This window comes from Urocitellus parryii, chromosome 3, assembly GCF_045843805.1.
Source record: "Urocitellus parryii isolate mUroPar1 chromosome 3, mUroPar1.hap1, whole genome shotgun sequence".
Lineage (NCBI taxonomy): Eukaryota > Metazoa > Chordata > Mammalia > Rodentia > Sciuridae > Urocitellus > Urocitellus parryii.
The window spans coordinates 81,491,186-81,517,425 of NC_135533.1; the positions used below are offsets into that span (position 1 = coordinate 81,491,186).

At 37.2% G+C, this 26,240-nt stretch overlaps 2 protein-coding genes across 6 annotated transcripts in view; one reads left to right on the top strand and one right to left on the bottom strand.

Moving 5' to 3' along the window:
* The first annotated feature begins 227 nt into the window (after nucleotides 1-227).
* Malsu1 (mitochondrial assembly of ribosomal large subunit 1) lies at nucleotides 228-20,305 on the top strand. Of its 3 annotated transcripts, XM_026414815.2 has the most exons (5): nucleotides 228-496; nucleotides 2,071-2,249; nucleotides 8,180-8,261; nucleotides 9,858-10,037; nucleotides 20,244-20,305. In XM_026414815.2, the coding sequence occupies exons 1-5, from the start codon at nucleotides 247-249 to the stop codon at nucleotides 20,276-20,278; spliced, it is 726 nt and encodes a 241-aa protein (XP_026270600.2). In that variant the 5' UTR covers nucleotides 228-246; the 3' UTR covers nucleotides 20,279-20,305. The 3 variants fall into 3 exon arrangements, with proteins under 3 accessions (XP_026270600.2, XP_026270601.2, XP_026270602.2); XM_026414816.2 differs by lacking the exon at nucleotides 20,244-20,305 and having other exon boundaries at nucleotides 9,858-10,068; XM_026414817.2 differs by lacking the exon at nucleotides 20,244-20,305 and having other exon boundaries at nucleotides 9,862-10,064.
* Igf2bp3 (insulin like growth factor 2 mRNA binding protein 3) overlaps nucleotides 12,859-26,240 on the bottom strand; it is a 135,713-nt gene continuing 122,331 nt past the window's right edge. For 2 of the 3 annotated variants that reach the window (XM_026414814.2, XM_026414813.2), the window contains 5 exons: nucleotides 20,843-20,959; nucleotides 17,258-17,332; nucleotides 14,350-14,481; nucleotides 13,415-13,528; nucleotides 12,859-12,957 (listed from right to left, as the gene is read on the bottom strand). In XM_026414814.2, the coding sequence (XP_026270599.1) occupies nucleotides 12,859-12,957; nucleotides 13,415-13,528; nucleotides 14,350-14,481; nucleotides 17,258-17,332; nucleotides 20,843-20,959 (537 nt within the window). The remainder of the gene's footprint in view (nucleotides 12,958-13,414; nucleotides 13,529-14,349; nucleotides 14,482-17,257; nucleotides 17,333-20,842; nucleotides 20,960-26,240) is intronic. The other variant, XM_077796735.1, reaches the window with a different exon arrangement.

Sequence of the window (26,240 nt, forward strand, 5' to 3'; positions counted from 1 at the left end):
CCCACGGCCCCGGCTCCGCCCACGGCCCCGGCTCCGCCCACGGCCCCGGCTCCGCCCACGGCCCCGGCTCCGCCCACGGCCCCGGCTCCGCCCACGGCCCCGGCTCCGCCCACGGCCCCGGCTCCGCCCGTGTATCAGACGCAGAAATTCCAGGCCGTGCGGGATTGACTGGGCCAATCGAAAGATGCAGAAGCTGCTCGGGCTCCATGGAAGCCCCGCCCCGCGGCGTGACGCGCTGCGACGGCGATGGAGTTCGGTGTTTGTGCGGCGCGGCGCCTCGGGCGGCTCCTGAGGCTCCGGGATGTCTCGCGGCGTGCACCACTACCGGCTGCGGTTGTGGGACCCCGGCTGCAGCTGCTGGCTGTGCGGCGGCTTCCCGCGAGACCAGCGCTCTGCCGGGCCAACCTGACCCCGGGCCTTGTGCGTGGCCTGCACAATGGGCCTCAGCAGGAGGAGCGGACACCCGGCGAGGGATTCCCAGAGCTGGACGTTTCAGGTACGGGGTGGAGGGAACCTCTCTCCGGATAGCTGGGAGCCAAGTCCTGACCGAAGAGGTCGTGGGTTCCCTGCTTTATGTATTTCTGTTAACGAATCACGTAACTACAGAACCAGAACAAGAAGGTTCTTCAAAGGTTGCTGCCGCCAGCCTTCCTGTTTCACGTGGAAGAAACAGGCCAGAAGATGAGCTGTAGTCTTATTAAAAGCGTCAACCGTGGCATGGCCACACCGGACCCTGGGCATCAAAACGTCGCCGTACTCCCCTCCCTTCACTCTCGACCTTAGGTCCTGGGAAATGAGATGTGAGATTCTTAGGAAGAACCAGGGGCGGGGGCCAAGGTATGCGTGAGAAGCGCCAATAAGGTGAATCCCAGTTAAATACTGTAATTATTGCAAATGTTTTTAGAAACTTGAGAAATGGTAAACAGGTTATATCCAAGAAGTAATAGCCGTGCACGGTGGCGCCAACCTGTAATCCTAGCGACTCAGGGAGGCTGAAGCAAGAAGATCTCAAATTCAAAGCCAGCCTCAGCAACTTAGGAAGACCCTGTCTCAAACAATTTTTAAAAATTTTAAAAAGGGCTAGGGATGTGGCTTGGTAGTTAAGCACCCTGGATTCAATCCCGGGTACCAAAAAAAAAAAAAAAAGTTTATTAAAAAAAAAAAAAGAAATTGTAGACTATTAGAGGGCGAACTCTTGATGAATTTAGCTTCTAGGTCCTTTGGAGTCAGCTTTAGCACTTAGGTAAGCTGTAAAATTATAGGTTCTAGTAATACTACAAGCTGAAGAAGTGAGTGTTGAAATCTCTACATGAAAAAAAGATTTTCATAGGTAAAAATTGCTAATAACCCAAATTGCTTTATGAGGAAAAACCTTATGAGTCAGTTTTTGAGAATCACTTTAGCTCTTACTGATTGATCATAGCCCACACTAGTTCTATTAGGACCTGTTTCTTCATCTCACTTGAAGGTTGTGACTATTTGAGATCCCTTCTGGCTCATAATTTTATAAACCTTTATGGCAGGGATTTGATTTAATATGCCCCAGAATATCATCTCCTTCCCAAATTGTGCTACTGATTTTTTAATAGCATTTCTTTCTTTTTTTTAATATTCTATATCTGTTCTTTTTTTTTTACTTTATTATTTTTTATGTGGTGAGGATGGAACTCAGTGCTTCATCTGCACTAAGTGCTCTACTACTGAGCCACAACCCCAGCCCCTTTAATAGCATTTCTGTGTTTGAAATGTATTGCTCATTTTAGTTATAGTGACTAGAAAGTCATTTGTCACTGACCTACGGTTCTACTTTGCATGTGGTATTAACAAAGGAAATACAGTGGCTGTGTGTAATCTGAGCAAATCATGAAAGCCGAGCAATGCTATATGAAACTACTACCCAGGTTCAGCTTCCAGAAGGCCTAGGCCCTGCCATCTTTTAGAACATTTTGAATCTTAACATCCTCTTAGAGGAGCAGTTTTAGTCTCCTCTGGGAGGCATCTGCATCTCTAGGTGCATATAGGTCTCTTTCCTACTTGTACATGTCACAAACAAATACTTGTGCCTTTCAGATCATACTGGTCCCAAGTTTGACATCGATATGCTGGTTTCACTTCTGAGGCAAGAAAATGCAAGAGACATTTGTGTGATCAAGGTTCCTCCAGAAATGAGATATACAGATTACTTTGTGATTGGTAGTGGAACTTCCACCCGACACTTACACGCCATGGCCTACTATATTGTGAAAATGGTAGGATGCTTTATTTTCTTTTTTGGATCATTAACTAAGTGGAATAGTGTCAGTGTCAAAGCTGAGCAAACATTTACAGAATGAATCATTAAGAATAAATTTTTAAGAAGCCCAACTTCAGAATTTGTAAAAAGTGTATTTTATGTTCTTTGGTAGTGAAAGGTTTAGGAACAGTGTCCAGCCTTGTTGAGTCAGGCTATTTCCAATTTTTGACTCTTGTGACCACTGAGAAAAAAGTTAAAAAACAAAACAAAACAAAAAAACCCGAAGGCAGGCTAGAAGACAGTATAAGCCAGAAGCATTTCTAAAACAGCACTATTATACAGTAGCCACTAGCTACATGTGGTATTTATAATTGTAAATTAAACTTACAAATTCAGTTCCTAACTTGTACTAACCACACTTCATGTGCTCAGTGGCTACATGTGGCTGATTGCGACCTTATTGGAAGTTCATAAAACATTTCCATATTTGCAAAAAGTTGTCTTTGTTGGCCTAGATTTTTAAATCAAATATTTGAGCACTGTGCTCAGCCTGGGGAAAGTAGTGAGATGGATGTATTCCTTGCCCAGTGAATTCACAGGTACTAAATACTAAGTCTAATTACTAATTAGGCTTAGTATGAATCAGAATAGGGGGTGGGGCTATACTTGGAAGTTTCTAGCTGATTCTGGTACAATTCTAGAGTGGAATGGACTTCTCTTCCCTGTTGAAAACTGGCCAAAGAGAAGGCAGTTAAGACCAAAAGTATAGCTGAAATTGAATTGTGAAACAAGGGGTCTGAAAATGCCCTGATGTAACATGTTAGAGCAAATTCCAAAAACATAGTTAGATCTGGGAAGAAAACCAGGAGAGCAAGAAGAATAATTATCAGACAGTGTCTCTATCATATGCAGTATTAGGATGGAGTAAGATAAAGACTTAGCAGTCACCATTAGATTCAGGACTATAAAAAAAAAAAAGACTGCGAGGTTTTTCAAAGAGGTTTCTGGAAGAGTAGAAATAAGGGATTAGAAGTTATTTTTTTGAAAATTCTAGATGAGAAAGGAGAGAAATGCTATGTCAAGAACATTTTGTTGTTTGTGTTAGAATATATATAATGAAGCACCTACCATTTTAATCATTTTTGGGTATATATTTGTTGAGTAAGTACAGTAACATTGATGTACAATCATTACTTATCTTTCATCTTCAGAACTTTCTTCATCTTGCAAAACTAAAACTGTAGCTATTCAACAATAACTCTTCATTCCCTCTTCCCCAACTACCATTCTACTTTGTTGCTCATGAATTTGACTACTCTTAGTATCTTACATGAATAGAATCATATAGTATTTGTCCTTTTGAGACTAGCTTATTTCACTTAACATTGTGTCTTCAGGGTTCATCTATGCTGTAGCATATGCCAGAGTTTCTTTTTTAAGGCTGAATAATATTCTATTGTATGTATATATTGCATTGTTATTCATTTACCACTGATAGGTTGCTTCCAACTTTAGGCTACTGTGAGTAGTACTACAATAACACGGTATCAAAATACTTGTTCATATCCCTGCTTCTAGTTCTTTTAGATATAGTGGAATTGCTGGTTCACATGGCAATTCTGTTTTTCAATTTGGCAGGGAGGGGTACTGGGGATTGAACTCAGGGGATCTTGACCACTGAGCCACATCCCCAGCCCTATTTTGTATTTTATTTAGAGATAGGGTCTCACTGAGTTGCTTACACCTCACTGTTGGGGAGGCTGGCTATGAATTTGCTATCTTCCTGTGTCAGTTTTCCTGAGCCGCTGGGATTACAGGTGTGTGCCACTGTACCCTGCTTATTTTTAATTTTGTCTTCCAACTAGTCATGTTAAAGTTTCTAACTTCTCCAGATAGTAGCCAAAACAGTTTTTGTTATTTTTTAATAATAGTCCTTATTATGGGTGTAAAAATAATACTTCATTGTGGTTTTATTTGCATTCCTGCTTAGTGACGTTGAATGTATTTTTATTTTATTGAGCGTTTGGAGGAATGTCTATTTAAATAGATAATTGTCTTTTTTTTTTTTTTTTTTTTGTGGTATTGGGGATTGAACCCAGGGCCTTGTACATGTGAAGCAAGCACTCTATCAACTGAGCTATGTCCCCAGCCTGACACTTGTCTGTTTTTAAGTATTTGATTTTTTGTTGTTGTGTTGTAGGAGTTGTTTTCTGGTTATTAATCCTTTAACAAATTCGTAATTTGCAAATATCTGCTTCCATTCTGTGGGTAGCCTTTTTGCTTTGTTTGCCAAATCATATTATACAACTTTTCAAAAATTTTCTTCTACAAGTTTTATAATTTTAGGTCTTATGCTTAGGTATTTAATACGTCTGGGAAGGTACCAGGAATTGAAAGCAGGGATGCTCTACCACTGAGCAAAATTCCAGCTCTTTTTAAAAATTAAAAAAAAAAAAAAATTGAGACAATGTCTTGCCAACTTGGTGAAGCTGACCTCAAATTTGCAGTCCTCCTGCCTCAGCTTCCCAAATTGCTGGGGTTACAGGTGTGTGCCACCACACTCAGCTAAGCATGCACACTTCCTTTTTGCAGCAGTAGGGATTGAACCCACGGACATTGAACTATATTCCCAGTCCTTTTTATTTTGAGACAGGATCTTGCTAAGTTGCCCATATTGGCCTTGAACTTATGATGCTCCTGCCTCAGCCTTCTGATGTGCCACTGTGCCCAGCATTAATCCATTTTAAGTTAGTTTTTTTTTTTTTTAAAGAGAGAGTGAGAGAGGAGAGAGAGAGAGAGAGAGAGAGAGAGAGAGAGAGAGAGAGAGAGAGAGAGAATTTTTTTTAATATTTATTTTTAGTTCTCGGCGGACACAACATCTTTGTTGGTATGTGGTGCTGAGGATCGAACCCGGGCCGCACACATGCAAGGCGAGCATGCTACCGCTTGAGCCACATCCCCAGCCCTTAAGTTAGTTTTTATTGATGGTATAAGGTTTTCCGTGTGTATAAATCTTCCCCAGCACCATTTGTTGAAAAAACTAGCCTTTTCCCATTTAAGATCTCAGTACCCTTGCAGAAAATCATTCAACCACTTATGTGAGGGCTTTTTTTTTTCCTTTTCTTTTCTTTCCTTTCTTCCTGGATTTTATTCTGTTCCTTTGGTCTATAGGTCTGACTTTATGCCAGTACTACAAGTTTTGATTACTTTAACATTGTACTAAGGTTTTAGCTTTGTTTTGTTTTTGCAGGGGCGAGGACATGAGGTGGGTCCTGGATATTGAAATCAGGGCCTGTTGGGCATGTCCTGAGCCACACACCCAGTCTCTATACTGTTCTAAAACCAGGAAATTTGAGACCACCAACTTTGTTCTTTTATAGGATTGTTTTAGTTAGGGTTAGGTTAATTTTTCTACTTTTTCAAAAAACATCATTGGATTTTGATAGGGATTGAATTGAATCTGTAGATTACTTTGGATAGTATTGACTTCTCTACAATATTAAATCTTCCTTTTCATGCACACAGAATATTTCCCATTTATTGATGTCATCTCTTTCATCAATGTTTTTTGTCTTTTGATACTAGGGATCGAACCCAGGGGTGAACCACATGCCTAGCCCTTTTTATTTTGAGACAGGGTCTTTCTAAGTTACTCTGGGCCTTGCTAAATTGTTAAGGCTGGCTTTGAACTCATGATCCTCCTGCCTCAGCCTCCCAGGTCACTGGGATTACAGGCGTGTGCCACCGTGCCCAGTTCATCAGTGTTTTGAAGTTTTACTGTAAAAGTCTTTTTTGCCTCCTTTGCTAAGTTTATTCTTGGTATTCTTTTTGACACTATTGTAAATGAAATTTTTTCTTAATTTCATTAATTTTCATTATTATTTGAATATAGAAATGCAACTGATTTTGGTGTCGGCCTTGTATCCTATAGTTTTGAATTATTAGTCTTAACCATGTTTTTGGTGGCATCTTTAGAATTCTACATTATGAGATCACATTGTCTGCAAACAGATAATTTTTCTTCTTCCTTTCCAATTTGGATGCCTTTTCTTTTTCTTGCATAACTATTTTGGCGAGAACTTCCAGTAGTCTTCTGAATAGAAGTGGGCATTTTTGTCTTGTTCTTAGAGGAAAAGCTTTCAGTCTTTGACCATCTAGTATGTTAGCTGTGTGCTGTTTATATGTGGTATATGCTGCTTATTACATATCTTCCTTTTATTACCAGTTTGTTGACTGATTATATCTGAAAGGGCATTGAATTTTGTTAAATGATTCAGTTCAGATGATCATGTGGATTTTTTCCTTTATTCTGTTAGTGTGATATATTACATTGATTGGTTTTCATATGTTGAACCATCTTTGTATTTCAAAATGAATCTCACTAGATCATGGTATATAATCCTTTTAACATACTGCTAAATTTGGTTTGCTGATATTTTGTTGAGGACTTTTGTATTGATGATTTTCCTATCAGGGTGAGGTTTGCCTCAGAACAAGTTAGGGAGTGTTCACTCTTTGAGAATGATTTAATTCACCAGTGAACCTGTCTGGTTCAGGGCCCGGTTTTTTTTTGTGTGTGTGTGTTTTTATGGTTGGGAGATTCTGATTACTAGTTACAAGTTACAGGTCTATCCAAACTTTGTTTCTTCATAAGGTAGTTTGTGTATTTCTAGGGAATTTGCCTGTTACACCTAGGTTGTCCAATTTGTTGTATACAGTTGTCTATAGTATTCTTACAATCCTTTTCTCTTAAATTGGTAGTAATGTCTTCTTTCACTTCTGATTTTGAATTTCCTCCCCCCTTAAAGATTTGTCATTTTGGTTGATACTTTTGAAAAGTCAAATTTGGGCTCACTAATTTTTCTATTTTTTTTTCCTGTCCTATTTTTTCCTTCCTTCTGCCAGCTTTTTCATTTACTGCCTTATGGTATAAATTTAGGTTGTTGATTTGTAATCTTTTTTTAGTGTAAGTATTTACTATGAAATTTCCCTTTTGTTGCATCCCAGAAATTTTGGTATGTTAACTTTCATTCCTCTCATTATTTTCTATTTTCACATGTGATTTCTTCTTTGATCTATTGGTTAAGAACATGCTGTTTGATTTCTACATTTGTGGATCTTCTAGTTTTTTTTCCTGTTGATTTCTTTTACTCCATTGTGACCAGAAAACACTTTGTATTTCATTCTTTTTAAATTTAAGACTTCCTTTGTGGTCAAATACCTGATCTATCCTGGAGAATTTCCTATGTGCATTTGGGGAAAATGTGTATTTTGCAATTGTTGGGTCCGGTTGGTCTAGAGTGTTGTTCAAGTCCTGTTTCCTTACTGATCTTCTGATTACTCTGTCCATTATGGAACAAGAGGTATTAAAGTCTGTTTTTGTGCTGCTGTCATTTCAGTTGTCAGTAAGGTTAGGAGCTCTGATGTTATAATTGTTACATCTTCTGGGTAAGTTAAACCCTTTGACCTTATGTAATGTCATTTGTCTTTGGTAATATGTTTTGATTTACACTAATATCAGACAAAATAGCTGTATTGAGAATAGACACATGGATGATGAAGTTCCCTAAACATGTCCTGAAGCCAGATGAAATTAAATCAATAGCACCGAGATCTTGCCTTAAAATAGGAAAGTGACATCTGTCTTCCCTGAGAGTGAAGAAAAGGCATATTGGATATAAGGGATGATACAGATGAGGACCAAATGTTGAGTGGGCACCTTGGTGAATGAATAGGGTGGTCCTCTCAGGACTTACACAGGAGGATTTGGCAAAGAGGTATAGAGAAGATAGGAGGGAGATATTTTCCCTAAACCATTAATATTGGGGCAAAGTACCAAAACTAGTAAGCTAGTTTTCAAATTCAGGCCAGACAAATGCTACTGGATCCTCAGTAAGAGCAAAGACCTCTTCCCTCCTTTTAATATATGGACTGACTTTCTTTCAGTACAAACACCTGAAACGTAAAAGTGAGCCTTATGTTAAGATCGAAGGGAAGGATACTGATGACTGGCTTTGTGTGGATTTTGGTAAGTTATTTGGGCATATTTTACAGATAAGTATTGATATTGTTTAATATTGAGTTGATTTTAGCTACAAAAGGATTGAGATAAAATTGCTGAGTGCATTTCCAAGTAAGATTTTTGAAATTTTTTTCAAGTAATAAAAGTTCTGTTATAACTCACATGGTCTTTTTCACATGTGAAGTCTTATATCTAACAAAAGTACGCTAGATGAGACACTCTTGGAGGGAGACATACTGTATGGTGTATATGTAACTAGTCACTCAGGTCTGGAAGGATAACTATAGACACAGAAGTAGAGGAGATCCTTTAATGGTAGCAGAGGAAGGCTTGGCCATAAATAACTCAAATGAGAGCACAAGGCTGGAATTTTAAAAAGATACCAGGTTGTAGTAGTGAGTATAGCTTCAGAACAGCTCCCAACAAGAAGTTAGAGAAAATATCAAGAACTGAGGGGTCTGAAATTTTATCCTACTTGCAAGCTTGTAAGTTGTCCTTCCATTGTCATAGGTACTGGTAGAAAACATAAGACTCTTTTGGAGTTAGGACAGTTAGCAGCAGTAGCGGTAACCAGCATCATCAATTTTGTACTTGGTCTTTGAGCCCCGATCTCCTAGGACAACAGAGGGGCCAGATGACACACGTACAGAGTTTTAAGAGGAGCTCTGAGATTATTAAGATGATGTTTATAACATGGAGGAAGTGGGCTTGCTTGGCTAGAACTTCATGGGTGTTCATGATGACTGATGTGTAGGAATTGTCAATATAATCAAAGCAAATACAAGCTGTCTATCCCTGAGGTCGCAGCAGAATTTCCTGTAGTTTTAGCATTGGTCCTGTGTTGACTTTGATTTTTGTTAATTTTGCTTAAATGCAAGTTTTATTCTATGTAATGAATAGCCAAAATATTTATTTTTAATAACACAAAAGTATATCACCATTCGTGGACCCTATAACTTTTGAGGTGATAGAAGGCAGTAGTAAATACCACAGGATATTCTTTTAGTATAGCACTTCTACAGCCTTCACAGAAAGTAAAATATTATGTTTATCACCATTAATATTTTAGATTGGGTAATTTTGTTGAGTCTGGGCGATTATCTTGTATATCAGAGGCTATTTAGCAGTATCCTCCCCAATTGTGGCAATCAGTGTCCCTAGACATTGCCCATAATGCCCCCGAGAACCACTGCTGTCCTCTGTTCTGGAGGGAAATTCTGTCTTTCCAATAAGACAATGCACTATATAAACAGCCTTGGAAAGACAGTCTAGAGCCAAAGGCAGTGAGTACTTTCAGAAATATTTAAGGAGAATTGTTTCCTATGAGAAACCTGACAGATCATTTCCATCAGAAGTTTACATATTGACATCATGTACCTCTTTATATGATGGATGCAGTAAGGAACACACAGCATCATTTCTGTGGTATGTTTTGCTGGATTGAGGTCTGCAATTTGCCTATCTAAAAAGCTCCTGGGTGATGCTAATCTGGGAAACCACACTTTGATAACCACTGCTCTAGTTCCTAGATCCTAAACTTAGAGTTGAGAGTCAAGAGTAAACCAATTGTTTTCTTCATTAATTCTTATCTGTCTCTGATAGGCAGCATGGTGATTCATTTGATGCTTCCAGAAACCAGAGAAACCTATGAATTAGAGAAATTATGGACTCTACGTTCTTATGATGACCAGTTAGCTCAGATAGCACCTGAGACATTACCTGAAGACTTCATTATTGGAATAGAAGATGATACTTCATCCCTAACTCCAGTGGAGTTCAAATGTGAATAAACTTAAGATTGCTTTGAGTCAGATGAATTGGATTGTCACTTCTTGGAAAGCAGTTCCTAAATTGCACCTCCTTGTTAGAACAAATCTTATCTACCCTCATGGTTGTTTATGATGTGAATTGCTGATACAATCAAATCAAAACAAGTTGTCTATCCTGATCAGCTACCAAACCAAAATTTCCTGAGTTTTTAGCATTGGTCCCTGTGTTGAGACTCTGCTCAGATTTTTATTAATTTTCCTTAAATGGAAGTCTTATGGAGTGGCCAAAGTGTTTTTGTTAACACAAAAGTACATCACCATTCACTGACCTTGAGGTGATAATAGTAGTAGTAAATACCACAGAATATTCTTTTAGTATAGGACTTCTACAGCTTTCACAGAATGTATTAAGAAAAACCCTTGGAACCTGTAGTCACTAATTTGTATGTAGTAGTCTAATCAGTGTTCACATTAATGTGCCATGGATGAGAGTAAAATCTACAAGTATTGGTGCCTATTTTGAAACCAACATTCTGTTACTAAAAATCCAAGTTTGTAGACTAAATATAAAACATTCACATTCACCTGGAAACATTACACAACAGGCTGTATCTAATGATGAAAAACTTTATTCTGCATCAAGGTATCTGGAAAATGAAGCTGCATTTGGGGCACATTATAGATGAGGAATGATCCATACATGGGGAATACAAAACTCAATTATAGAATTATTTCTTAGCTAGTACCAGATACTCCAAATTACAAATGCTTAAGTGAAAGTAAAACATGATTTGCCACACTAAAAGGCTAGAAGTGAAATATGGCAGAATTTAAACCAGCAGATATAAATGCAGCACCTATCTGAATTAAAAAAAGAAAAATACTAGAAAAATCAAATATTGAACTCTGGCCTTAAACACATCTCACCTGAAATCCAACCAAAAGCCAGTCTGATTTTTAGCAGTTTAAATTCATTGTATTAAAAAAAAAAAAATGAATGCTAGGTGAATTCAGTGACAAAAAGGGCACTTTTTTGCTAAAAACTACAAAATTAACTGGTTTTCTGAAATATTTAGGAAAACATTTTAAATCATTGTCAGGTCTAATATGATATTGCTAATCTTCAGAAAAATTTACCTAAGCATGTAGAAATTCATCTTGAATTATGAACGAGGCAAAATGATTCTTAAAGGGTTATGTAATGCCTTTCAGATTATAATAACATGATGACTGTGATCATCTCATGAACAAAAGCAACACAAAAATTTAGAGAGCAGCGTGGCCTAGAGACCACCCATACCCACACAATTGTACATCACTGGGCTTTGCCATTGAGTTAAGGAATGGGCAAACAATTTCATTATCAAAGGCCAGATGTTTTCACAGTCATTCAAATTATATTCCCAAAACTATTTTCTTGCATTCTCTACCTTTTGACTTATTTTCAAATAACTGGTTGCAGATTACACAGAAAATCTGCTATATTCTATTTAATATTTTAGTTTTTTTTTTTTAATCCATTGCTTAAAAATCTTCAAAACAGCTTAGTGAGGATCATGACAGCGCCAGGCATAAGGAGATGTAGCCCATTTGTTGCTTTTAGACACTGTCACACCATCTGTCTCATTGGTCTTCGCAAAGCAGTTCTTTAGGAGTCTGCTTAAAGCGTAGACCGATCGGTCTGAAGTGTATTGGCAAACTAAACATCCTATAAGACAAGCTGGAGCTTGTTTTTTGTTATTTACTTATTTATTTTTTTAAAAAACCTTTCAAAGTTTTGCATTTTTTTGTTGACGCACTTTCTTTAGGTAGTGATAGTCAAAAGCACAAAGCATTTATGCATTCAGTCATGTAGCTAAACAAAAACCTGAAGTCTCCTGAAGCCATTTAAACTAGCCATTCCAAAACCTCCTGTCACCACATTGCTCTGTTAGTACCATCAAAAACCTCCCAACTATAAACAAAGGAATAAATGGTATTGCTGCTCTCCAAATATAGGCACTGCTCCATATCTTTGAATATTTACTGGATTTTCCAACTAATAACTGTCAAAAGCCTCAAAAAAAAAAAAAAACTCCTAAAATTAATTTTCCAGCTTTACTGTCACTAGCCAGAAGTAAAATTCCATTCTCAATTATTTTCCTGTTCACTAATAGCTGTTGAATTTTAATTTTTAAAAAAAATGGTTGGACTTTTCTTTATAAAGTATATAAAATTTTCAAAAAAGGAACAATTTTGTTTTTTACTGTATTACTGAATACCTGAGGTAGTTGAGTAAAAATGCACATTTAATACCCCTGCCAACACCATTCAGCACTTCCCTTAGGTTATTCATGTTAGTGTTAGATAAAAATAAAAAGGTTTTCTATGCTAATGGCTTAACATTTAAGTTCCTGTGATAACCCTATTCTGATCCAATTTTAACAACTGGATTTAGGAGCAATCTATTTTAATTAATTTGATGAATTTAGCACATGTACCTTTCAAGCGAATTTCTGGCATTATGGGGGAATATTTAAGAAAAATTAGAAAATTTGTTATGCTGTGAAACTCCAACAAAGGGAAGTGCAGAGCTCTTCTCTTTCCCTCCCTCCCCCATTTACTTTTTTTTTTATTTTATTATTTTTTTTAAAGCTGGGTGTTATACATTTCAGAGAGCATAAAGTATACATTCTCACAGAGACAGGAGTTCAAAAGTTGCCTGGTCCTCAGAAACAACTGGCTAGGTAAAAACTTGTGCATGTGATTCTGGATGGGGTCAGCGCCCGTCTGTTGGTTAAGCAATCTGTCTTTGGTTTGGCATCTGCCTCTGTGGTGGGCTGTTTCCTGAGCCTTTACTTCCGCCTTGACTGAGGTGGTCCACACTGCAGAGCTTTTTGCTGTTGGTGCTGCTTTACCTGAGTCAGAATTTCCTGAATTTTTCTCTGGGCAACCTGCAAAAAAGACAGCTTAAAAAATCTACCTGATAGAAAGTTACTTTACTGTTTCAGCAACTTCAAATAAAATGCATTTTTTTTTTGGTTCTTTTTAATTTGACCTCTCTATACAAACATGGAGCATACCTTTTTCTAATTAGGATTAGAACACATTTGCTTATTAGAAATATATCCTAATCAGTTTGCTAGTCATCTCTGAAATCATCTGCCAAAAGGAAGACTAAAAGTGTTAAGCATCAACTAGGTGCAAGCAACAAGAGAGGCTGAGGCAGAAGGATCATTTGAGCCCAACAGTTTGAGGACAACCTGGGCAACACAGCAAGACCCCCCTCTCCCCCCCCAAAAAATAACACAAATGTGTTAAACATCAATCATTTTTGTGTGGTATACTCATGGAGGATTGCTTCCAGTTGAGAGAATCAAAAGTGATTACATTATTTTAGAGTCCACTTGCCTGGCAAGCATAAAAGTGACCAGTTATTTTGACAACCACTTGGTCATTCTCATCAGGTGTCTGGTCACGGGGGACAACAACTTCAGCACTTGACAAATTCTGGAGTTCATTCACCTGAAATAGACAAATACACATGATTTTAAGTGGCATTTTAAAAAAGTATCATTCCCAAGCACTTATTGTGTGCCAAACACTGAGCTATAGTTTTTACAAATTTCATTTAATCCTAATGATTCAAGAGCTTAACTGTTTTGCTCTCATTTGATTTTGTGCTGTGTATAGACTCTGGGGGCATTTTAGTAACTGAGCTACATCCCAGTCCTTATTATTTTTTAATTTTGAGACAGGGTCTTGCTAAGTTGCTGAGGTTGGCCTAGAACTTGGAATCCTTTGGCCTTAATCTCCCAAGTCACTGGATTATAGGTGTGTACCTGGCCTTTGTTTTAAAACATGGGAACTAAGGCTCATTTGAAAAAAAAAAAACTGATTTAAGCCCATTTATACAAGTGAATGGCAAAGTTAGATTGAAATCCTGAAAATCTGATTCCAAAGTGTGTGTTCTCCATTACTTCCAATTTGTAAATAGCTTTGGATATTTCTTAGAAAAAGAACCGACATCATTTGTTTTTTTCAGTTATAAAAGTACAACTTATAAATGAAATTTTTTCAGTTCGTGTTCAGTGTTAACATTCTTAACATTAATGCTGAATGCCTCTGACTAATATGGGACAGTCCTCTCACAGTATTCTGAAAGATATATTACTTTCACTAGTATCCAACATCCACATTCAAGTACAATAGGCACTCTTATCCAAACCTTGGTCAAGATGGTCCTGCTTTTTATAAATTAGCCAAAATTCAGGGATTGGAACTCCCAAGTACCTTTCAATGCTTTCCCTTTCATACCACTGCACAGGTTTTGCTGAAGTACTTGCCGTTTTGCCTCCTTTTCCAATAACTCTGCCAGCAGCAAAGGATGGCACTCTGATATGAGCTTCAAGTTTCACCTCTTCTTTAGGACTAACAAAGTTTTCTTCTTTAATTTTTCCATAAATTCTTCCCTGAGCCTATAGGTGAGAATATAGCTGATCAGAGAATATAGCTGATTCATGTTTGAAATACATAAAACCAATTACCCTTTAAGTTGGCCTAGCTCCAACTGGAATAACCCTTTGTAATGATACACCTGTATTTGGAAGACTGTTGAGAGTAGTTTAAGAGACAAATTACGAAAAGAGTGACAATACATGCACCTTGGGTGAGATGATTCAATGATAAAAGGATAAGCTATATTTCTGATGAAAATAGGCAAGTCTAATGAATAATTTGTGTCAGATTTTATTTGCTCTCCCATCCTGAAAGGTAAAACTTTTTATCTGACGATGAGAAATTAATTGCCTTTTAAAAGCAAGAAAGACTGGAAAAAACTACACAGCCAGCTACACCAGGTTCATGAAGAGCCAAGCTCATGTCTAAATGAGCCAGTAAGAAACCTGCTGAGAGGAATATTTCTATTTAACCATGTTTATCAATGTTATCCAGGTGATTTCTGTTTTAAATAGGCTACAAAATCAATTTAATGCACACTCCTGATATTCACAACCAACATATCTCCTACCACATGCAACTAGTTATTACATATAAGAAACTACTTCCGTTATGTACAAACATTAATTTGCTCTGGTATACACCAAAGGAAAAAGTCCCAAGAGTTGGTCGACTCTGACAAGATGTCAGGCAAACCTTAAAAACAAAAGGTGGTTAGCATTTCTGCACCAAAAGTGCAGGCCAAAGATGTACATATTACCTAATACAATCAAAGGACACTAGCAATGTACACTATCCTCCAAAATAGAAGCTCTCGAATGAGAAAAGACATGGATTAGGTTAACTATTCCTTAGACTTCTAAAACAACATTCATTTGGAATTATCACTGATCACATAAATGAGATTTAACCATTATAGCTTACAGTGTTATATTTAACTTAACTGTAAACCCTGGGAATTGCAAGATACAGGGAAATAACTTTGAATTTCCCATCATACAAACATAGTAGTTCCAAGATAGTAATTTCAGTTTTAAAAGAGCAAAAGCTCAAATCTAAGGAGAAACATGCAATAACTGATGTTTGTATTTACCTTTTAAGATTTAAAATTAAGAACCCTAAAGGTTCAGCATAGAAAGTAATTTTCATAATTCCAGAGTTATGAGCTGCTTAGACCACAAGGCTGCTGTGCAGGAGTCCATTTCTTCACCTAAATGTGAACCAACTGTACTCACATCTCAAAGCACCCCCTTTATTTCCTATTCTTTCTGTAAATGAAGTGAAAACAGCTTTGGATTTTTAGTTTAAAAAAAAAAAATGGCCTGAAAGAGAGGTCAAAGGAATGATGGGGGAAAGGGATAGGATGCTAGGAGTGGGTAGAATGCCTAGGACACAGGAGGTCCTGGGTTCAATCCTGAGTGACCCACACCTGTAAAAGGGTGGGGGTGGGGGGAGATAGTGAAAGTGGGTGATTGAGGGCTGGGGTGTGGTAGAGTGCTCACCTAGCGTGGGCGAGGTCCTGGGTTCAATCTTCAGCACCACAAAAAATAAAATTAATTAATTAAAGATATTGTGTCCAACTACAAAAATAAATTTATATATATATATATATATATATATATATATATAAAAGACAGTGGGTGATTGGCACATTTCCGATATGCATGTGACATAGGCAGTGTTACTGGCCAGTTTAGAGGTAAGGAAAAGAAGGCTTAAAGTTAGATGGCTGTCCAATTATACAGCTGCTAAGTGGTCAGTTAGACCAAGATATATGGGTTTTGGATAAACAACAGAATTTAGTTGCTTTTATCTAAGACAAGGTGTTCCATACTAAATTTTTTAATTTGTTCTACTTAGTTCCATATTAAAATTTAAAATTAGAAATACATTCATATTTGTGAATTTGGCATGGTCTCAGTTGGTTCACCTTGGATTGGCTGTATACCACTACCAGTAGCACACTGATATTGTGCTGCTCAAGTTTTAAGCACTATTCTAAGCACTTTGTATATTATTTAACCTAATCTACGTTAGGTTGTAAATGTTTTTATCTTCATTTTATAAGTGAGAAACTGGTCAAAGAGACATAACTTGCTCCAGGCTTCAGATGGTAAATGCCAGAGCTGGGATTTAGACCAGCAAACTGGCTGCCATGTCTGCTTTATATCACCCTGCTACATTACCTTTGTGTATACAAGGAAAGGCCTTCTGGCCCCAAACTCCAATAAACATGTGCAGTGGTTCACAAAGGTCAAATGCTATGAGAGCCCCTGCTCTTCAGGCCTCTAAAATCCCATAGATTAGAGTGAATTGTGGAGAGTCTATGGGCAAGGGGTAATAGAGTTGATTCCAGAGTAAGATGAAAGGGGGACCTTTTGCTTGTTTGTTTGTTTTTGGTGGTGCTGGGGATTGAACCCAGGGGCCAAAGTGGGGCACTTTAATTCAAGATTAGAACCTCTTGGAGACAGAAAACTCTGGGCACACATTTCCAAGGCACATATATTAATAGGAAAGTTTCTAAGTTTCCTCTTAAGGTCTCTCCTTCGCGTTATGATAGAAGGGTGTTGAACAAATCACCTTTGGGAAACAAATGGAACAACCATTACAGAACTCAAAATTAAAGGCTTTTGGTTTATTTTTAAAATACAATTGAGTTGTGGTTCCATTCTGATCTTAGACACGAAATTTCCATTTTTTTTTTTAACTCAGTAGATTTTTTTATTCAAAATCAGGAATTCTGAGAGAAGGCGGCATTATGGTTCTTTCTACCATCTGTAGTCTGGGGGCATATACCTTGAACTGAGCCTCTGGTGGTCCAGTGATAATCACCATCCTCACTTTAGCATCTGGTGCTTCAGCTGGAGCGATCTGTAATAGACCCATCACCAACGGGTTATGATACTTTCAGGTGTCATTGATAGAACACTTAGGCCAACCAGCTTGACATTTGCATGACTGACCCGAAATGCAGAATTTAAAGCCTTCTGAAAGGAAATTATGGAGAGGCAGTGATTAATATGGGTTCATCAGTTAGAGCTCCTGCTATATACTATAAACATACACTATGCCTATCTGATGTAAACCTAAACATTCAGACTCTCAGCCAACCTGCCCCACACCCTGATGAAGAATGACCTCTACCTTACAAATGGGGAAATGGAAGGCTGGAGAAGTTGAGCAACCTGGCTCATGAACTCAGTGGTTTGTTTCCATTGAGAACCACTGGTATTATTAGCATAGGCAAAGTGTGGCCCTTGATCTGCTTGCATCAGAACCTCTTGGGTTTCCAAGAGACCTTCCACCTTATATTTTGAGGCTACTCTATCCTCTTTTATAACTTTCAGAGTTGCTGAGCCCCTTTTACCTAATTTAAATAAAAGGAAGTCTTGCTTTCTTAAGCTATTTGTACACATTTTTTACTAAGTCCACAAATCAAAGATTATTAGTAAATTATCCCCATGTATGTTCACTAAAATAAAATATGAAATAAACAAACACTGATTAAGTGGGAGAAAGGTGAACTTGGGCTTTTCTATTTTCACAGAATATATGAAATCACACAAAAAGCCCCAACTCGGGAAAGTATGCAGAAACTTATATAGAGAGAGGAACCAACATTCCACCAAGACCTAGGACAAAAGGATTTGGGGACCAGTTGCTAGAAGTTACTTTAAAAGAACTGGTTAGGCATGATGGCACTTGCCTATAATCCCAGAAACTGAGGCAGGATGATCATGAGTTCAAAGTCAGCCTCAGCAACTTAGCAAGGGAGACCCTAAGCAACTTAGTAATTCCCTGTCTCAAAAAAAGAAAGAAAATTTTAAGAAGCTTTCAGTGGTTAAATGCCACTGAGTTCCTCTTATCAAAAAATAAAGAAAAAAATTGCTTGACATTTACTATACAAAATACAATAAATAACTATGTAATACAAAAAAACAATATTGCATATAGGAACAGGAAGCAAAAATACCAAATTGCACCACAGTGATGATCACTGTCAATTATGTGATACATTCTAGACCTTTCCCCACACAATTTACATCAAAAATATCTATTTTTAATGAAGCCTTGCGTTCTCTCTCCATAATAAAGCTAACATCTCTTGTCACCTACTTTATGCAGGGCACTGACTGGTATTTGAGTCTATAAATAAACAAGCAAACAACTACTTGTTTTTAATCAAAACTCTTTAAGGAAACCACTATTTTAAAAAAGGTATTCAATTTTCCAGCTTTGTTGTTTTGTTTCAAATACCTTTGTTTATTGATACTGGTGATAGAAGGCTGGGACTAACTGCACTCTTACATTTACGTTAAGAATATAAATTGCTATACTCTTTCAAAGCCTGAAAAAAGCACATGCCCTCTGACCCATTAAGTCTACTTTCCATAAGCTTAAACAAATAAGGCTGTATATCTTATTTATCACTGTACTGTTTATGCAGGATAAACGAGGAATGATCTGAATGTAAAGTAAATGAACACAAATGATAATTTGGTAATAACTAAATATTACATCCCTAATAAAGTAAAGTACATGGAAATTTGTCCATATGTAAAACAATACCAAGTATTGGGAATGGTGATGAATTTTTCAGATTATGCATTTCAGGCTTTTAAGAAACAAAAACATTTTTTCAGCCTCATTAGAAAACATTCATGAAAGCCAGAAAGTAGAACTGAGCCTCTAATACCCAATTCTTATTCTGAAATGTTCACTTCAGTTTTTCCAAAACAGATCTACTAGGGTTTTTTGTTGTTGTTGTTGTTGTTGTTGTTTTAATGTGTCAGAATTTATTTTTAACTCAATCAGGAAACTAGGAGGATAGGAAAGGTGTTTCACCACTTGATCTTTTACCATGTCTTTTCCTTTGCTCACTTATTTATTGCTATACAAGAATATATAAGGGCTATTTGTTTTGATTTTTAATTATTTAATTTATATATAGTAAATTCTGTCTTTTGGTGTCCTGGTGTAGGAGGTGACAAATGCATACTCATGTATCCACCACCACAATTAAGATACAGAACACTTTCCATCACCCCCTAAATCTCTTCCAACATCTTCATTATGCTCAACCCTTCTCTGCTTCCTTCACTTCCAGCAGCCACTGATTTGTTTTCTTTCTGTCCCTATATAGTTCTGCCTTTTGTGAAATTATCATATAAATGAAATCATACAATGTGTGGCTTTTTGAGACTGACTTCCTTCTCAGCACAATACATGAGAATCCTTGCAAATTGTTTTATCAATAGTCTCTTTTCATTGCTTAGTAATATTTATTGTATAGATGGACCACATTTTATCCATTCACCAGGTTTCTTATTTTGGGACAGTTATCAATAAAGATGATATAGATAACTTAAGTATAGTGTGGTGTGTGTGTGTGTGTGTGTGTGTGTGTGTGTGTGTGTATGTGTGTGAGTGAAAACCCAAATTTTCATTTCTCTTGGGTAAATATCCAGGAGTGGGATTTATGAGTTGTATGATAAGTGTACTATGTTGTATGTTAATATTAATTTTTAAAGGTTCATAAAACAGTCAAAATAAAACCTCTGACTGATGTTTTCCTGAAGAAAACTATAGATACATCAAGCTTTTTAATATTATGTTGTTTTAGCACGTCAAAATACAGAATCTTCAAAAAACACACTGTTATATTATGGCAGAAACATTAACTGTCTTCTGATATTTGTTACTCTACTGTCTGTAATAATGAAATGTTTAGCTAACTATACACAGTATAGTTATATACACTATTTCCCTAATGCCCCTTCAGCTTCATCTGGCCAAATCCTGAGGAAATGTCCCTAGTAGAAAGGCTTTGTTGTGTCCTACTTGCCCCTTCTGGCTTGGACAACAGACCAGATTGTTTGAGCACTGAATGATGTCTTCTGGGATCATGGGAGTCCAAGATCACACCTGGCAAAGATGAACTCGAAGGAGCTTAGAAGTCCAAGGTTTTGAGGAGCAAAGTAACCAGCCAGCCCTGGATTTCTTGCCTCCCGAATCAGTCTGGAGGTTAAGCTACTGTTGTTTGGGGTTTTCTGTCAGGCCCTATGTAACCAAGACTACCTCTAACATTCAATTCAAATTATTAAGTGGAAAGATTTATCTTGGGGCTGGGGATGTGGCTCAAGCGGTAGCGCGCTCGCCTAGCATGTGTGCGGCCCGGGTTCGATCCTCAGCAGCACCACATACCAACGAAGATGTTGTGTCCGCCGAGAACTAAGAAAAAATGAATAAATGTTAAAATTCTCTCTCTCTCTCTCTGTCCCTCTCACTCTCTTTAAAAAAAAGAAAAAGAAAAAAAAAAGAAAGATTTATCTTTCTAATTTGCTTAAAGAACCAGGACAGCCACAGTTGGCAAAACAGTACCTTAATTGAAGCTCCTGCAAAGCGAGAAAGCTGTTTGATGTGCTGGCCCTGCTTGCCGATAATGGCGCCGACTGAAAGAGCTGGGATAAACAGATGTACAGTCTCCGTTTCTGATTGCTGATAGAAAAGAAAGCCAGAAAGTACATGTTTATTTGCTACAAATCAGGGGGGTTTGTTTTGTTTTGGGTTTTGGCTTTTAATCATCAGCTTTGGCATGAGCACATTCTCACATACAGTACAGGTATTAGAAAGGTTAGAGAGGAGGAGAAACTATCAAAACAAGTTGACAAGAATTTATCCCACAAGTCAAGAAGGTCTTATATTCATTCTGAAACCATTTGTATTTCAAATTCCACTTTTCTGTACATGATTTTTTTTTTTTTAAAGTACCAGGGATTAAACTCAGGGGCACTCGACCACTGAGCCACATCCCCAGCCCTATTTTGTATTTTAGAAACAGTGTCTGAGTTGCTTAGCACCTCGCTTTTGTGAGGCTGCCTCAGCCTCCCCTACCACTGGGATTAGAGGCTTGCGCCATTGCACCTGGTTCTATACATGATTTTCTGAAAATTTAAGATGTCACAGAGTTATAGATTTAAATGATACACAGACATTATAAAGTTTAAACAAACATTAAAGAAATAATATTGCCTTAAAACCAACAATCTTCCAACCACTATATCCAAAGTAATTTCTTTTTTTTTTAGTCTTTATTTTTTTTTAGTTGTAGTTGGACACAATACACTTATTTTATTTATTTTTATGTGGTGCTGAGGATCGAACCCAGGGCCTCGCACATGCTAGGTGAGCACTCTACTGCTAAGCCACAACCCCAGCTCCCAAGGTAGTTTCTTGATAAGTAAAAGAAATTCTGGACTGTAGAGCAACACAGCAGCATTCAAAGATGCCAACTCCACACCTCATCTGTGTAGGTTTCACTTCTTAAATACATGGTGAACTCTCCTCTAAGAAAAACACCCAGGTCTCATCATAAAGAACTAAATCATGAGAAAACAACCAATGTCATTCCATTCTCATTACACTAGCAGAGGACAGGATTAGAAGAGGACTAATTCACCTTAGTGGTAAAATGCTGTAATTACTTTCCCATATAATTCCTTATTCCTTCTATTTCTGTCTTCCCTTGCATTTTTATATATAAGTGAATTAGAAAACGTTCTGAAGGCTAACTCTTGTAAGGCCGTGTTTATATGGATTTCATCTGAATACTCATTCCTACACCTAAAGCCACCTGTGCCCTTTAACAGAGCCATTCTCGAAAGCAAAACAAAACATTCAGTGACTAGATTCTTTAAAATGCCAATTAGAGGTTCAGTAATGTTACCAATGAACTTAAAAGTTGTAAAGTATAGAAGCCATACTCATATTTATACAGTTTATACTTGTTTACTTATCTTAGTAAGAAAAACACTTCCAAGGATAATTCCAAGAAAAGTATTACAAGAAATATTTTTAAGATGAGCCACAATAGGATATGCCAAGTAAAGCAAAATATGCATTTATTTAAAAAACTATATATATCCGGGAGCTGGGATTGTGTGGCTCCGTGGTAGAGTGCTCGTCTAGCATGGGCGGGACCAGGATTTGATCCTCAGCACCACATAAAAATAAAGGCATTGTGTTGTGTCCACCTACACCTAAAAATAAATATTAAAAAGAGAGAGGAAAAAATAAATATATATACCTAATAAGCTAACATTTCTAAAGATGCTTGTAATAAGAAATTTACATGTGAATGACTACGTAAAAACATTTCAGAATTATCTGTTGAATCTTCTTATTCCCATTCTAAAGGACGTATGAATTTATTTCCCAAGCACTGAAGTCAATCCATCAATACTGTAAAATATACACCAACATACACTGCCATAAAATGTTTCTAATTTCTAATATTTAAACCGAAACACTTCTCAAATTTCTAATGCCTTGAACAAAAAGTATGCCAACAGTTTTGCTCAAACCAGGGAAATATTTGCAATTTGATTATTTTAGAAAATTTTTCAAAATCAGAAATTTGCAACACAAGGCTCTGACATTTTTATTGGGTGTGGAAACAAATTTTGTGCCACTAAATGTTGATCTACCAAAGGACACCATCACTCTTACCACAAAAAAATTATTACTGGCATTAATGGCTCCATATTCTTTTTGTAAGCAGAGTGAAGGCAGAGAGCAAGGCATCACAAACACTATAAGAGAGACTGATAATCAACTGCAGAACCCCTCATAAAGATGAATAAGCTGTCCGACTTATCCCTCCACAAAGACTTTTCGGAGCTTATTTATTCTATGTCACAATCTATACATGCTACTTGGTAAGAATTTGAACCATGTGGATTTAAATCTGAGAATCATTTTCCTTTTCTTTAGACTTCCATCTAACATTTATGGATAAAAATTAGTCCTATATGGACAATTGTTGGGTCAGAATCTTGTTATTCATTTTGTTTGTACCAAGGAACAAACCTAGGGGCGCTTAATCACTGAGACACACCTCCAGTCTTTGTTTCTATTTTTGTGTTATTGGAGACAGGGTCTTGCCAAATTGCTTAGGGCCTCACTAAGTTGCTCATGCTGGCTTTGAATCTGCCTCAGCCTCCTGAGCTACTGGAATTATAGGCATGCACCATGACACCCAGCAGAACCTTGTTATTTTTAAAAAATTTTCAAGAAAAATCTCAACTACTGTATCATCTTAAGTTTAAAGGAAAGGTTCAGTTACATGTTTAAATTAAAAAAAAAAAAAGTAAGTCTTTAAATTTCTTTCTGCTGAACAAAAAGATTAAAAATTTATTGGGCCATGGTAGAGCATAACTATAATTCCAGTGACTCTGGAGGCTGAGACCGAAGACTGCAAATATGGCCTGCCTCACCTTGTCTCCAAATAAAAAGGACCGAGGATGTAGCTCAGTGGTAAAACGCCCCCAGGTTCAATCTCCAGTATCAAAAATAAATTAGTTAACACTATAGAAACAATAAAAGGGCTTTTCTTTGAATACAAGGACTGACTTTTGCCTACAAACCCAATAAAATGGAAATGCAATATAGGAAGTGATACAGATGATACCTAGACAAATTTAAAGTACAACAGTATGCAAATGAACATTAAGATAGCAAAAATGTGTTAGGAATTTAAGTCAGAAAAAAGTAAGCTGACCAAATTACATAACTTCACAATCAATCAGTTATCTAAATAAAGTGCCAAGTCTAAATAGTTTCACTAGTTAGTTCTTTCAAGCCAAATGCTCAGGAAGAATGACAAAATCCTAGTTAGCAGACAGACATGGAAACTAGAAGCAGACAGGCACGTTTAATGGGCAGACAAAAAGTACTGACACTATAAAGAAACAAATGGGCAGAGTACAAATAGTATGTTCTAATTGCTTGTCTACATTGATCAGATACTTTTAATATCTTCCTATGTCACTATTTCACTCTTCCAATAGAGTATTCTCTTGAATAGATATACCTCACCCAATTTATCTCAGCCCTAAAGGCAAATGCACATAGATTCGGTTGAAACATGAAAATTGGAGACTATCTATCTATCTGTTTATTTTTTACTTGCCAGGGATTGAACTCAGGGGCACTCGACCACTGAGCCACATCCCCAGCCCTGTTTTGTATTTTATTTAGAGTCAGGGTCTCACTGAGTTGCTTAGTGCCTCACTTTTGCAGAGGCTGGCTTTGAACTCCTGCTGCCTCAGCCACCCCAGCTGCTGGATCCCACAGCATCTGGCTGAATCTTTTTATTTATTTTAGTTGTAGATAGATAATAAAGGTATTGTGTCCATCTTTTTTTTTCTTTTTTTTTTTAAGAGAGACAGAGAGAGAGAGAGAGAATTTATTAATATTTATTTTTTAGTTCTTTGTTTGTATGTGGTGCTGAGGATTGAACCTGGGCGCACGCATGCCAGGCGAGCGCACTACCGCTTGAGCCACATCCCCAGCCCCATGTCCATCTTTTTTTTTTAATCAAACCCAGGGCCTTGCACATGCCAGGCACTTGCTCTACCACTGAAACACCATCCCAGCCCTCAACTGATTCTTTGTAGACAAATTTTTGTGCCCTTGTTCAAACACCTCCATGATACAGATTAAGAACTACTGGGTTTGAACATTTTAAATCAATAATTATCAAATTGTCATCTTGTTTAGTCTACATAGAATTCCAGTTATTCTGTACCACTAGAATTCCAATTAAGACATTCATGGCACTTTTGAATGCTAGCTTTGTGTTTTTTAATGAATAGTGAAAAATGGGTAAAAAGAACACTGAGCTAAAATTGAGGTTAAGAGGGGAATAACTGATGAGGGAGCAGGGTATGTGGCAACTGTGTGAGAAGATCTGTTGAGTTTGTTGTTTCAGGTACTGTGCCTGAACTCATTTGTACCTCATGACTAATAACTGATACAAACTATTGACATTTTCATTTAAGAGATGAGAAAATGAATTGGAGAAGTTAAGTCATTTGTCCAAGGTCATATGACAGATGGTAGAGAAAGGAGCCAGACTTGGGTATGTTCTAAACCATATTCACAAAAAATCAGTGTGTATCCTTCTTTCAACAGATATGGATGTGCCCTGTGGAAAATACAGATATTTTGGCTCTTAAGAGCCAAACAGCACTGTTGTTTGAGGTGGGGCTGTTTTCCCTTTCTTATGACTTCCTTAGTCAACTGCACACAACCAAATATTATGCATGTTCGAGACACTTAGCAACTTAAAATATTAAAGAGTTTCAGTTCCCTTATCTTCAGTGACAGTTAATTTTCCTGCTATATCTGAGGGTGCTTTTATACCACCTTCAGAGTTAAGTTTTCAGTTTGTCACCAATTCATAATAGTACAATTGAATTTTTAAATATAAATCTTCGTCCTTGTATAAATACTTTAAAGAATTTATGTCAAGGGGCTGGGACTGTGGCTCAGCGGTAGAGTGCTTGCCTAGCACGGGCAGGACCTGGGTTCAATTCTCAGCACCATATAAAAATAAAAGCATTGTTTTGTGTCCATCTACACCTAAAAAATAAATATTAAAAAAAAGAATTTATGTTAAGACCTACTGGGTCAGAGAGCACAAACATTTAAAACTGACTTCAACTAATTATGCCAGTTCATTTATTTCATGGTCAATTAGCTTAATAAAGAAAAAGAGAGGTCATATCCTTAATTTTCATGAAAAGTAAAGCAATGTATGAATCGGGACCCCATGCCTAGTTTCCTATAAATGAAAACCATTTGAACTCTGTTCTTTATCTCTTCCTTTATCTTTGTCCTTAACCATTTAATAGTTAACGCAAAATTCAACTTCAGGGAATATTCCTGACCTACCCCTCTCTGATCACTGAAGTTTGTTTCTTTAGTATACGTGCAA

Coding starts and splice junctions, on each gene's coding strand:
- Malsu1 (XM_026414815.2), top strand. CDS start 247: ATGGAGTTCGGTGTTTGTGCGGCGCGGCGCCTCGGGCGGCTCCTGAGG. Junction 8,262..9,857: donor CTGGCTTTGTGTGGATTTTG/GTAAGTTATTTG, acceptor TGTCTCTGATAG/GCAGCATGGTGATTCATTTG. Junction 10,038..20,243: donor AACTCCAGTGGAGTTCAAAT/GTGAATAAACTT, acceptor ATGCCCCTTCAG/CTTCATCTGGCCAAATCCTG.